Source organism: Salmo trutta, chromosome 15 (assembly GCF_901001165.1).
Source record: "Salmo trutta chromosome 15, fSalTru1.1, whole genome shotgun sequence".
In the NCBI taxonomy this organism is placed as follows: Eukaryota; Metazoa; Chordata; class Actinopteri; order Salmoniformes; family Salmonidae; genus Salmo; species Salmo trutta.
Genome location: NC_042971.1, coordinates 26,362,562 through 26,377,104, shown reverse-complemented (window position 1 = coordinate 26,377,104; position 14,543 = coordinate 26,362,562). Strand labels below are relative to the sequence as shown.

The 14,543-nt window shown below is 45.9% G+C and overlaps 1 protein-coding gene across 4 annotated transcripts in view; it reads right to left on the bottom strand.

Annotated features, from left to right (window-relative positions):
• arhgap32b (Rho GTPase activating protein 32b) overlaps positions 1-14,543 on the bottom strand; it is a 232,009-nt gene that overhangs the window by 106,999 nt on the left and 110,467 nt on the right. For all 4 annotated transcript variants that reach the window (XM_029690801.1, XM_029690800.1, XM_029690802.1 and 1 more), the window contains one exon: positions 7,512-7,596. In XM_029690801.1, coding sequence (XP_029546661.1) covers positions 7,512-7,596 — 85 coding nt within the window. The remainder of the gene's footprint in view (positions 1-7,511; positions 7,597-14,543) is intronic.

Sequence of the window (14,543 nt, the reverse complement as noted above, 5' to 3'; positions counted from 1 at the left end):
GAGGAGCCTTGAGTCAGTGTGTTGGGGGGGGGGGGGGGGGGGGGGGGGGGGGGGGGGGGGGGGGGGGTGAATGTTGCCTTTGGGACGACACTTCTGTTTATAGCAGATAGTCTGGTGGAGACAGACACGCATCGCCGTTCTGGGTAAATGCATCTGTGCGCACATGGTGCACACGTCAGCTCTGTGGCTCTGTCGTTCCAAAAAGTGTGTGTGTGTGTGTGTGTGTGTGTGTGTCTGTGTGTGAGAGAGAGAGAGAAAGAGAGCGCATTGGGGTTTCCCAGCCCATTGCCAGGTTAAACACTGGCCCTCTGCTGAACGGTAAGCTTCCATAATGAGTGATCCCAAGCTAAACAATTCCTCCATTGTGTGCAGCTGCAGCAGCCGCACACATACGTGTAAAGTTTCCTCCTCATTTTGTGTGTATGTAATTTGGGTAAATGTAAAATAAATAACAAGGAATGGTTGTTGAAGTTGCCACCTACAGTGGCCAGCTGTCAACCTCAGATGTATTTTGTGTGTGCTGCCCTCAAATGTGATGCTGAAAAACCCATGTCCCAAATACACTACATGACCAAAAGTATGTGGACACCTGCTCCTTGAACATCTCATTCCAAAGCCATGTGCATTAATATGGAGTTGGTCCCCCCTTAACTGATATAACAGCCTCCACTCTTCTGGGAAGGCTTTCCACTAGATGTTGGAACATTGCTGTGGGGACTTGCTTCCATTCAGCCACAAGAGCATTAGTGAGGTCGGGCACTGATGTTGGGCGATTAGGCCTGGCTCACAGTCAGCGTTCAAATCAAATTTTATTGGTCACATACACGTGTTTAGCAGATGTTATTGCGGGTGTAGTTAAACGCTTGTGTTTCTAGCTCCAACAGTGCAGTAATATCTAACAATTTCACAACAATACACAAATCTAAAGTAAAGGAATGGAATTAAGAATATATAAATATTTGGACAAACAAAGTCGGAGCGGCATAAACTAAGATAGTAAAATAGTATAGATTACAGTATATACATATGAGATGAGTAATGCAAAATATGTAAACATTATTAAAGTGACTAGTGTTCCATTATTAAAGTGGCCAGTGACATCAAGTCTGTGTATATAGGGCAGCAGCCTCTCTGTGTTAGTGACTGCTATTTAACAGTCTGATGGCCTTGAGATAGAAGCTGTTTTTCAGTCTCTCAGTCCCCGCTTTGATGCACCTGTACTGACCTCGCCTTCTGGATGATAGTGGATGAACAGGCAGTGGCTCGGGTGGTTGTTGTCCTTGATGATCTTTTTGACCTTCCTGTGACATCGGGTGCTGTAGGTGTCCTGGAGGGCAGGTAGTTTGCCCCCGTTGATGCATTGGGCAGACCGTACAACCCTCTGAGAGCCCTGCGGTTGCAGGGGGTGCAGTTGCCGTACCAGGCGGTGATACAGCCCGACAGGATGCTCTCAATTGTGCATCTGTAAAAGTTTGAGGGTTTTAAGTGCCAAGGCAAATTTTTTCAGACTCCTGAGGTTGAAGAGGCACTGTTGTGCCTTCTTCACCACGCTGTCAGTGTGGGTGGACCATTTCAGTTTGTCAGTGATGTGTACGCCGAGGATCGTGACGCTTTCCACCTTCACTGCGGTCCCGTCGATGTGGACTGCTCCCTCTGCTGTTTCCTGAAGTCCATGATCAGCTCCTTTGTTTTGTTGACATTGAGTGAGGTCATTTATTTTCCTGAGCTCTTCAGTAAGACCATTCTACTCCCAACGTTTGTCTATGGAGAATGCATGGCTGTGTGCTCGATTTTATACACCTGTCAGCAACGGGTGTGGCTGAAATAGCCGAATCCACTAATTTGAAGGAGTGTCCACATACTTTTGTATATAGTGTATTTAGGTGAGTAACAAATAAAAGCTGACAAAGACTAGGTAACCCCCACTGAACAGACGCGGACCACCTTAAGTAGCCTAATATCTGAGAGAGAGGCTGACGTGTGTCTGTGGGTGACATGAAAGTGTCAATACTAAACTGCTTACAAGACCAATTGATGGGCGGAAATTTAAATGGCTGGCTTTCTATGAAGCCTGCTGCTCAGTCACTGTCTGATATTAGGTTAGAATAAAGATTCATTATTTGGTTTGAACCTACTGTTAGAGCTTGAAGTCTAAATTCTATACAAAGGGGCAACTGGGTGCAGTGTATCCCATTCAGCTGTACCTATAGGGGAAAACCTTGATAAGTTCCTTTCCTGAGGATGGCTCACCTCTCACAGTTCTGGGTGACTTTAACCTCCCCACGTCTACCTTTGACTCATTCCTCTCTGCCTCCTTCTTTCCACTCCTCTCCTCTTTTGACCTCACCCTCTCACCTTCCCCCCCTACTCACAATGCAGGCAATACGCTTGACCTCATCTTTACTAGATGCTGTTCTTCCACTAATCTCATTGCAACTCCCCTCCAAGTCTCCGACCACTACCTTGTATCCTTTTCCCTCTCGCTCTCATCCAACACTTCTCACTCTGCCCCTACTCGGATGGTATTGCGCCGTCCCAACCTTCACTCTCTCTCTCCCGCTACTCTCTCCTCTTCCATCCTATCATCTCTTCCCTCTGCTCAAACCTTCTCCAACCTATCTCCCGATTCTGCCTCCTCAACCCTCCTCTCCTCCCTTTCTGCATCCTTTGATTTTCTCTGTCCCCTATCCTCCAGGCAGGCTCGGTTCTCCCCTCCTGCTCCGTGGCTTGACGACTCACTGCGAGCTCACAGAACAGGGCTCCGGGCAGCCGAGAGGAAATGGAGGAAAACTCGCCTCCCTGCGGACCTGGCATCCTTTCACTCCCTCCTCTCTACATTCTCCTCTTCTGTCTCTGCTGCTAAAGCCACTTTCTACCACTCTAAATTCCAAGCATCTGCCTCTAACCCTAGGAAGCTCTTTGCTACCTTCTCCTCCCTCCTGAATCCTCCTCCCCCTCCTCCCTCTCTGCGGATGACTTCGTCAACCATTTTGAAAAGAAGGTTGACGATATCCGATCCTCGTTTGCTAAGTCAAACGATACCGCTGGTCCTGCTCACACTGCCCTACCCTGTGCTTTGACCTCTTTCTCCCCTCTCTCTCCAGATGAAATCTCGCGTCTTGTGACGGCCGGCCGCCCAACAACCTGCCCACTTGACCCTATCCCCTCCTCTCTTCTCCAGACCATTTCCGGAGACCTTCTCCCCTACCTCACCTCGCTCATCAACTCATCCTTGACCGCTGGCTACGTCCCTTCCGTCTTCAAGAGAGCGAGAGTTGCACCCCTTCTGAAAAAACCTACACTCGATCCCTCCCATGTCAACAACTACAGACCAGTATCCCTTCTTTCTTTTCTCTCCAAAACTCTTGAACGTGCCGTCCTTGGCCAGCTCTCCTGCTATCTCTCTCAGAATGACCTTCTTGATCCTAATCAGTCAGGTTTCAAGACTGGGCATTCAACTGAGACTGCTGTTCTCTGTGTCACGGAGGCTCTCCGCACTGCTAAAGCTAACTCTCTCTCCTCTGCTCTCATCCTTCTAGACCTATCTGCTGCCTTTGATACTGTGAACCATCAGATCCTCCTCTCCACCCTCTCCGAGTTGGGCATCTCCGGCGCGGCCCACGCTTGGATTGCGTCCTACCTGACAGGTCGCTCCTACCAGGTGGTGTGGCGAGAATCTGTCTCCGCACCACGCGCTCTCACCACTGGTGTCCCCCAGGGCTCTGTTCTAGGCCCTCTCCTATTCTCGCTATACACCAAGTCACTTGGCTCTGTCATATCCTCACATGGTCTCTCCTATCATTGCTATGCAGACGACACACAATTAATCTTCTCCTTTCCCCCTTCTGATAACCAGGCGGCGAATCGCATCTCTGCATGTCTGGCAGACATATCAGTGTGGATGACGGATCACCACCTCAAGCTGAACCTCGGCAAGACGGAGCTGCTCTTCCTCCCGGGGAAGGACTGCCCGTTCCATGATCTCGCCATCACGGTTGACAACTCCCTTGTGTCCTCCTCCCAGAGTGCTAAGAACCTTGGCGTGATCCTGGACAACACCCTGTCGTTCTCCACTAACATCAAGGCGGTGACCCGATCCTGTAGGTTCATGCTCGACAACATTCGCAGAGTACGACCCTGCCTCACACAGGAAGCGACGCAGGTCCTAATCCAGGCACTTGTCATCTCCCGTCTGGATTACTGCAACTCGCTGTTGGCTGGGCTCCCTGCCTGTGCCATTAAACCCCTACAACTCATCCAGAACGCCGCAGCCCGTCTGGTGTTCAACCTTCCCAAGTTCTCTCACGTCACCCCGCTCCTCCGCTCTCTCCACTGGCTTCCAGTTGAAGCTCGCATCCGCTACAAGACCATGGTGCTTGCCTACGGAGCTGTGAGGGGAACGGCACCTCCATACCTTCAGGCTCTGATCAGGCCCTACACCCAAACAAGGGCACTGCGTTCATCCACCTCTGGCCTGCTGGCCCCCCTACCTCTGAGGAAGCACGGTTCCCGCTCAGCCCAGTCCAAACTGTTCGCTGCTCTGGCACCCCAATGGTGGAACAAGCTCCCTCACGACGCCAGGACAGCGGAGTCAATCACCACCTTCCGGAGACACCTGAAACCCCACCTCTTTAAGGAATACCTGTGATAGGATAAAGTAATCCTTCTAACCCCCCCCCCCCCCCCCCCCCCCCCCCCTAAAAGATTTAGATGCACTATTGTAAAGTGGTTGTTCCACTGGATATCATAAGGTGAATGCACCAATTTGTAAGTCGCTCTGGATAAGAGCGTCTGCTAAATGACTTAAATGTAATGTAAAACCGGTCTATGGGCTTGATAGAATCATTTCACAGACAGCGACAGTTAACAAAAACCCTCTTGGCTGAACTACAAAAAATCTTTGTCGGGTAGAAACGCATTATCTTACTGGCCTTTACAGAATCATTACCAATTAAGAGATTTGCTGTCAAAAGTCAGCCCGTCTTCAATGATTCCCAATACATCGGAGTTTTCAATCAATAAGCTTCTATTCCCAAATCATCCTCCTCACTCCAAAGGTTCTTTCTTCCAACAACCACTGATCTCGTGTGGTCTTTGGTGAAAACAGAAGGACAAAGAGCCCTGTGTGAATAAAACGCACCCTCTTTCTTTGAATAAATCATTTTTATTTCAGATCAGAGATACTTCAAGATATGTGAAGAACAAATGGAAGGAAGGAGGCCTTTTTTCAGGTCCTCACATAAGGTTTCTGTCTGTCCCACCAGTGAAGATGGCAGCAGGCTACAGTTACACACGACAGTGTGACTGTTCACAGGGAGAGGAAACATTGGCATACCGACCAACCCTGAAGAAACCAATGCAGAAAACATGCAGGCCAGGGAAGAAATACAAAAGGGAGCCGTAATTACAAAGCACTCCTAAAACCACCACGAGGCAGGCTGAAATGCAGCAAGCAGCCACAGAGGAACAGAGCCAGCATAGAGTAGACGAAACCCAGCTGGGAAACCAACAGCCACACATGCCATCTGAGAATGGCAGAAGCATAGAATTGCATATAGAATCATAGAATGTATAGGATCTGTATGGACAGGGAATCAGTGTGGAACACTTGTTCTTTAGCCAATGGTGATTTAGAATGATGCTAATTATTTTTTGTAGTATCACTATGTGATTGTGCTGGTTAGTAGAGCCTCCTGGTGGAGAGAAAGTAGAAAGTCAAAGCAGGATTATGCCCACCACGACTCTACATTATCTTCCTGGAGTCTATCCGCGTTAACAATTCTGAGACAATGCTGACCTCTACTGGACGTGGAGAAGAACTACATCAACATTCATCACAAATGAGGGGATGAGAAATTCCCACGCTACTTCTGAAATATTATCATAACAGGATTCAGAACGTTCTGGTCCTCTCCCAGTTCTTGCAGATCTATTGTCTATAATTTTACATTTGAGTAATTTAGCAGATGCTCTTATCCAGAGCTACTTACAGGAGAATTTAGGGTTAAGTGCCTTGTTGAAGGGCACATTGGCAGATTTTTCACCTAGTCGGCTCGGGGATTCAAACCAACAACCTTTCAGTTACTGGAAATATGCGCTTAGCTGCTAGTTTTCCTGCCGACGTGTGTGCGTGCATCATGATCTGCGTGTGTGTGTGTGTGTGCACGCGTTCCATTATCCGACAGCCTTAATCCTCTCTAGCACCACAATAACAGTGGAGTTCTGGGTACCCTGGTGGCATTGCAGCTCCTTCTGTGTGTGTGTCTCCTCAGTCTGCACAGGGAGGGAGCCATTGGGCCAGGCTCAGATAATAAACCTCTCCTTTCACCGTATGGAGAAGCACTCAATAGAGGAAGGAGTCGGCAGAAGTGGGAATTAAGCATTACGTATAGCGGATTTATGATGTAATATCCATTGGGTAACAGTGCAGATGTGACTGGTGGAAATGCCTCTCATGCTAACCATGCAAATGTGTGTTTATTTTTGCCACGTAGATAAACGTTCTGATATAAAGACTTGGATTAGGAGATTTGTATTACTTGCCGCTCGGTGTTGCTTCCCTCCTATTCTCAGTTTAGAATGGATGCTGGATAGCTTTGCAGACAGTATAGTAAACAGAAACCAATATCAGATTTTGTAAGGATAAATGCTTGGTCGACAGAGTACAACCCACCAGAAAACATAGGCTAACTTGCCAAATAGCCAACTATGAACACAGGGTGTACCTGTAACAACGTGCTGACAAAGGAGAGACAACATCTTAGCTTTCCTACTTCATCAGCGCTGGGGGAATTTGCTTCCACTTCTCCGGGTCTTTCACATCAGGGGTGAGTTTCCCAAAAACATAAAGATCTTTAGCACTAAAAATCATCTACAATACATTTCTAGGAAATGGAAGAAAAATGAGAATGCTAAAGTTGATTTTTTTAAAAAGGGAGACAAGGAGAGATGAGACAAGAAAAGAGGAGGCAAGGAGAGAGGAAGCCAGTGTAGGAGTCATGGCGTACAGGAAGGCCTGTTAATGTCATGTTTGGGAGGGAGGGGAGAAAGCAACAGCTGGTGCTGCTCATTGGTGAGGCATGTTAATTACACTTAAGATCCCCTCCATTTCTCCTTGAGCCAGAGGCCTCTTCTGCTACAGGGGTCCAGCAGGATTCCACACACACACACACACACACACACACACACACACACACACACACCATGCTCAATACAGCCACACAGCAAGGGCTCTCCTACCATTCTTTCAGGATTCGTCAACAATGTTATGAAGATTTACGGGCAAATCACAACCACCGAATACCACTGGCAAAATGTCTTCATGAACTATGTAACCAGCAAAGATTAGCACTGGGCTATACAGTGACATTCCACTCAAAACAACTCCACAGTTTTCATTGCAATATAAATATATCATATCACAACCAAGGTAGGTACCTTGACACACCAGATGGTTCACCCTTTTTGAACAACATTGCAGCATCATAGGGCCCTGCTAAGTGCTTGCTTACCTGGATGGCGCCAAAGTCCACGTTCTCGTAGTGGAAGTGGGCGCACTCGGCCAGCTTGGGGAAGTGGCCCTTGGTAAAGGACAATCTGAAAGAGAGACAGACAGTGGTTAGGACGAGGCCAGGCCTAAACAGAGAATGAAGAGTGCAAAGGGGGTGGGGGACGGGCTGTTGCGATGACTGTATTACTGCCACACCAGCAGTCACGACTGCAGTAAAATTCCACATGACCGTTGAGTCACGGTCATCTCCTTTTATGCCTTCTGGACATGCTTTGGTAGTACCCAACTTGCTAACTACCATCAGGTCCCAATGGACTGGTACTCAGGGCTCTATTGGTCCCTCTAACCACTCTGACATCATTGCAAAGACAATCAAAAAATCTCATCAAAACTGTTGGCCTATCATACTTTTAAAACTAACCTCACTGTGATGATCAATTTGAAGAAAGAAGTTCAACAGCGGGTTTGAAAGACTGTAAAAAATGGATGTGGATGTTGTTTCAAAACATAACACAATGAAATAGACAGCGCTTTCTAAGGTGATGATTAATTCAAAACAGCCATACGCATATTAGCACTTATGTATAGGCTTATGAGCCCAGGCCCCAAAAATATAAAAATGATGATTGTGCCATTATACAATACATTCCCTACCGCATATTTTGCATGGCAGAAAAACATAACAAAAAGGATTTAAGATGTCATTGGTACATAATTGGTCTAGCCTATACTCTCAAATTATTATTTTATTTTAAGAATCGCCTTTGAGCGTGAACTGTATTATTATGGATACTGGATGGACTTGGTTACCTTATGCCACGCTTCAACATTTCTACCCATGGGCGATGCTGTTGGTTCATTGATTGTGCAGGGCGGCTTACAGTTAGAATTCAGAAAGTGAATTTTTATTTGATTGAATAGTAATAGGGCCTGGAGACACATTACCTTTAGCTACACAGAATATCTCACCACGATGCGTTTCCATCTCCTCTCTCTCTCTCCTGTATTCCTTTCTGGAGCGAGCAGACGGGCTGTCAACAGTTTAGTGAAATACACTACATGACAAAGTATGTGGACACATGCTCATCGAACATCTCATTCCAAAATCATGGGCACTAATACGGAGTACTACAAAAACAAGTAGAGCATTAGTGAGGTCGGGCACTGATGTTGGGCGATTTGGCCTGGCTCACAGTCAGCGTTCCAATTCATCCCAAAAGTGTTTGATGGGGTTGAGGTCAGAGTGCAAAGGGGGTGGGGGACGGGCTGTTGCGATGACTGTATTACTGCCACACCAGCAGTCCTGACCGCAGTAAAATTCCACGTGATGATTGAGTCACGGTCATCTCCTTTTATGCCCTCTGGACATGCTTTGGTAGTACCCAACTTGCTAACTACCATCAGGTCCTAATGGACTGGTACTCAGGGCTCTATTGCCAGTTAAGTTCTTCCACACCGATCGACAAACCATTTCTATATGGACCTTGCGTTGTGCACGGAGGCATTGTCATGCTGAAACAGAAGAGGGCCTTCCCCAAACTGTTGCCAAAGTTGGAAGCACAGAATCGTCTAGAATGTCATTGTATGCTGTAGAGTTAAGATTTCCCTTCACAAAAACAGCCCTAGACCACTATTCCTCCTCCACCAAACTTTACAGTTGACACTATGCATTTGAGCAGGTAGCATTCTCCTGGTATCCACCAAAACCCAGACTCGTCCGTTGGACTGCCAGACGGTGAAGCGTGATTCATCACTCCAGAGAAAGTGTTTCCAATGGCGACGAGTTTTACACTACTCCAACCGACACTTGGCATTGCGCATGGTGATCTTAGGCTTGTGTGCAGCTCCTCGGCCATGGAAACCCATTTAATGAAGCTCCCGACGAACAGTTCTTGTGCTGACGTTGCTTACAAAGGCAGTTTGGAACTCGGTAGCGAGTGTCGCAACCGAGGACAGACAATGTTAACGTGCTTTGCGCTTCAGCAATCCGCGGTCCCATTCTGTGAGCTTGTGTGGTCTAGCACTTAACGGCTGAGCCGTTGTTGATCACAGACATTTCCACTTCACAATGACAGCACTTAGAGTTGACCGGGGCAGCCCTACCAGGGTAGAAATTTGACAAACTGACTTGTTGGAAATGGCCTGGATTCACCTCTACATCACCAGAGGAACAGAGGAGGACTAGGATAAGGGTACGGCTAAAAGCTATGAGAATTGGTCGTCTATGACGTCCGGAATAGAGAGTAAAAGGAGCAGGTTTCTGGGGGCGATAAAATAGCTTCAAGGTATAATGCACAGACAAAGGTATGGTAGGATGTGAATACAGTGGAGGTAAACCTAGGCATTGTGTGATGATGAGAGAGATATTGTCTCTAGAAACATCATTGAAAGCAAAAGATGTCATAGCATGTGTGGGTGGTGGAACTGAAAGGTTGGTTAAGGTATAATGAGCAGGTCTAGAGGCTCTACAGTGAAATAAGCCAATAAACACTAACCAGAACAGCAATGGACAAGGCATATTGACATTAAGGAGAGGCATGCTTAGCCGAGTGATCATAAGGGTCCAGTGAGATTCAGACAGCTAGCCGGGCCATAGGTAGCAAGCTGGCAGAAGATGGAGGGAGGTCTGTTTGGTTCCGTGTGGTAGGGGGGACCAGTCCAATTGGCAAAATAGTTCTAGTTATCGTGGCCCAAGAAAATTGTCCGATAGACCTATTCAGATAGCAGCTGATAAGACAGCTAACGATTAGCGGGCCGCAGATGGGCATTCAGGTTACGTCGTGACAGAGGGGCCAGTTGGATAACTCCCTCGGGCAGATAACATCGGTAGTCCAGTCGTGAAGGCCCGATGGGGCTCCGCATCGGCAGTAAAACGGGTCCGGATAGGTGATTATAGCCCAGGAGTTGCTGATGGAACTCTTCAGCTGGCTACCTCCGGAATAAATGATGTTAGCCAATAGTCACTCGGGTAGCAGCTAGCTAGCTGCAAGATCCAGGTGTAAATGTCCAGAGCCTGCGGTAGAAATCCAGGGATATGGAGAGAAAAAAGGTCCGGTATGCTCTGGTCTGAGTCGCGCTGTACAAAACTGCCGATAGCTTTTCGAGCTAAGGAATAGCTGATGACCGCCAACCGTGGCTAGCTGAACTCCAACGTTAGCCAGTGAACTGGCCAACCTCTGGCTAACCTCTGGCTAGCTTCTGTTGTGGATTTCAGATTTGAGGTAAATAATATTATTTATTTTTTTAAATTGGTGAGGCGGGTTGCAGGAGAGTGTTTTGAGGTTGAGTTTTTAGAAAAAAATATGCTTAGAAAATATGTAAATATATATATACACGGGACACGACAAGAGGACAAAGGACGTCTGACTGCTATGCCATCTTGGATAGAATGGCGCCTTCCTAATGTATTCAGACCCCTTGACTTTTTCCACATTTTGTTACGTTACAGCCTTATTTAAAATCAATTAAATCAGTTTTTTTACTCAATCTATACACAATACCCCATAATGACAAAGCAAAAACAGTGTGACATCTTTGCTAATCTATTATAAATAAAAAACTGAAATATCACATTTACATAAGTATTCAGGGCCTTTACTCAGTACTTTGTTGAAACACCATTGGCAGTTATTACAGCATCAAGTCTTCTTGGGTTTGACGCTACAAGCTCGGCACACCTGTATTTGGGGAGCTTCTCCCATTCTTCTCTGCAGATCCCATCAAGCTCTGTCAGGCTGGATAGGGGGAGTTGATGTACAGCTAACTTCAGGTCTCTCCAGATATGTTCAATCGGGTTCAAGTCCGGGCTCTCGCTGGGCCACTCAAGGACAGAGACTTGTCCCAAAACCACTCCTGCATTGTCTTGGCTGTGTGCTTAGGGTCGTTGTCCTGTTGGAAGGTGAACCTTCGACCCAGTTTGAGGTCCTGAGCGCTCAGGAGCATTTTCTTATTAAATCAAGGATCTCTGTACTTTGCTCTGTTCATCTTTGCCTAGATCCAGACTAGTCTCCCAGTCCCTGCCACTGAAAAACATCCCCACAGCATGATGCAGGCACCACCCTGCTTCACCGTACGGATGGTGCCAGGTTTCCTCCAGACGTGACGCTTGGCATTCATGCCAAAGAGCTCTATCTTGGTTTCATCCGACCAGAGACCATCAGACAATCTTGTTTCACATGGTCTGAGAGTATTTAGATGCCTTTTGGCAAACTCCAAGCGGGCTGTCATGTGCCTTTTACTGAGGAGTGGCTTCCGTCTGGCCACTCTACCACAAAGGCCTGATTGGTGGAGTGCTACAGAGATGGTTGCCCTTCTGAAAGGTTCTCTCATCCCTACAAAGGAACTCTAGAGCTCTGTCAGAGTGACCATTGGGTTCTTGGTCACCTCCCTGACCAATGCCCTTCTCCGCCGATTGCTGTTTGACTGGGCTGCCAGCTCTAGGAAGAGTCTTCATGGTTCCAAACTTCTTCCATATAAGAATGATGGAGGCCACTGTGTTCTTGAGGACCTTCAATGCTGCAGAAATGTTTTGGTACCCTTCCCCAGATCTGTGCCTCGACACAATCCTGTCTTGGAACTCTACGGACAATTCATTTGACCTCATGGCTTGGTTTTTGCTCTGACATGCACTGTCAACTGTGGAACTTTATATAGACAGGTGTGTGCCTTTCCAAATCATGTCCAATCAATTGAATTTACTACAGGTGGTCTCCATTCAAGTAGTAGAAACATCAAGGATGATCAATGGAAACAGGATGCACCTGAGATCAATTTCGAGGCTCAAAGCAAAGGGTCTGAATAGTTATGTAAATAAGATATGTTTTTTTGTGTCATTATGGGATATTGTGTTTAGATTGCTCAGGAAAATGTTTTATTTAATCCATTTTAGAATAGGGCTGTAAGTTAACAAAATGTTGAAAAAGTCAAGGGGTCTAAATACTTCCCGAATGCACTGCATAGTGTATGTTTCGTTGCAATATTTTTTGCACTATCATGTTCCAGAACAGATTTCACTTGGTTGAGCGCCCATTGCATACAGAGTTTGGACGGAATATCATCTGTCAGGCAGCGAGAGCATGCTCCTCAAACAGTGGTTGATGCGTGGAGTGAGGTACGTGTCCTTGTATTTATTTCTCTGCTGCTCATAAAGCACATGCTCTGCTATAAAACCGAAGTAGCCTACAAAACAGACCAGCGGTAAAGCCTCCATTTGGTATTCGAGTGCATACAGATGACAAGTCTTTTTTCCCCTGCCCCTGTTCCTGCCCATTTAATAACGGCTGTAGTGTAAAGTACTTAAGTAAAAATACGTTAAAATACTACATACATATTTTGGTGGGGATATCTGTACTTTACGTTATATTTTTGACAACTTTTGCTCCACTACATGCCTAAATAAATTAATGTACATTTTACTCCATACATTTTCCCTTATACCCAAAAGTACTAGTTACATTTTAAATGCTTAACAGGACAGGAACATGGTCCAATTCACACATTTATCAAGAGAACCTCCCTGGTCATCCCGACTGCCTCTGATCTGACGGACTCACTAACCAGAAATGCATTGTTTGTAAATGATGTATGAGTGTTGGAGTGTGCCCCTGGCTATCCGTAAAATAAAAAATATAAAACATGTAATGTGCTGTCTGTTTTGCTTAATATAAGGAATGTGAATTTATCCAAGAGGCTTCTAAATAGCTTCTACCCCCAGGCCATAAGAGTCCTGAACAGCTAATGAAATGGCAACCCAGACTATTTGCATTGCCCCCCCCACCCCTCCCGGAACACTGCTGCTACTCTGCTATTATCTATGCATAGTCACTTTAATAACTCTACCTATATGTACATATTACCTCAATTACCTCGACACCGGTATATAGCCGACACCGGTATATTGTCATTTACTGCTGCTCTTTAATTATTTGTTATTCTTATCTCTTACTTTTCTCTTTTTTGGGGTATTTTCTTAAAACTACATTGTTAAGGGCTTGTAAGTAAGCATTTCACTGTAAGGTCTACACCTGTATTCGGCGCATGTGACAAATAAAAATGTATTTGATACCATAGGCCTACAGTCGGCCAACTCATATTCTGTTCTTCTGAAATACATTTTCTTCATACAGGCTAACAAAATATTATGACCACCACAGCCCTAGGTGGGGGAGATGGAGAAGAAGAAAACAGATGGTACAAGAGAGGAGGGTGGTGGAAGAGGGCAAAACTAGATCAAATCAGGTAGAAACTGAAACATTTACGCGAGAGAGGGAGAGAAAGGGCCAGGTCTGAGAGACATAACGAGAGAGTGAGAGGTAGAGATGAAATCAAATAAAAATGTGTTGGTCACGCACACCGTTTCGCAGATGTTATCGCAGGTGCAGCGAAATGCTTATGTTTCTACCTCCAACAATGCAGCAATATCTAGCAAAACAAAATACATACATGATCCAAAATATTTTGTTTAAAGAACAAGATATGAGGACATATGAGAACAAGGAATATCAGAACGAGTCCAGAATATAGTTGACAACAGTTGAACAGTTTTGAACAAATTAATTTCTTCCAAAATGAAGGAGAAGGGAGAGAGAGAGAGAGAGATTTTTTGTTTCACTTATCTAGCAGATGCAGCTAGTTTAGCCTACTGAAACACCCTGCTCACACAGAGGGATGCTATGTTAGCTAGCTGGCTATGACTTTACAACACAACGCAGGAACTCTTCCATGTCAAGATAAGCTTTTGGTATTATCCATTTATTGCCACCGGGGCCAGCCAGTGTAAAAGCTTACTGACTGTACACTAACGTTTCTGCATGATTGTAGCAGGTTTACTAATGCGTTAGTTCTATTAGCTATGTTGACTATGACGTTACTTAAGCTAATATGCTGACAACGATGTAGGCTGTGTGAAGCAGTTTGGCTTGGAAAGGTTTTTTCACCTGGTCACATACAGCTTGAAGTCCACAAGCGAAGGGAAGAGAACGTAGCTGTTATGAAAGTGAACTCTGTTTACGTGTGATCAGAGTTCTAATCCATT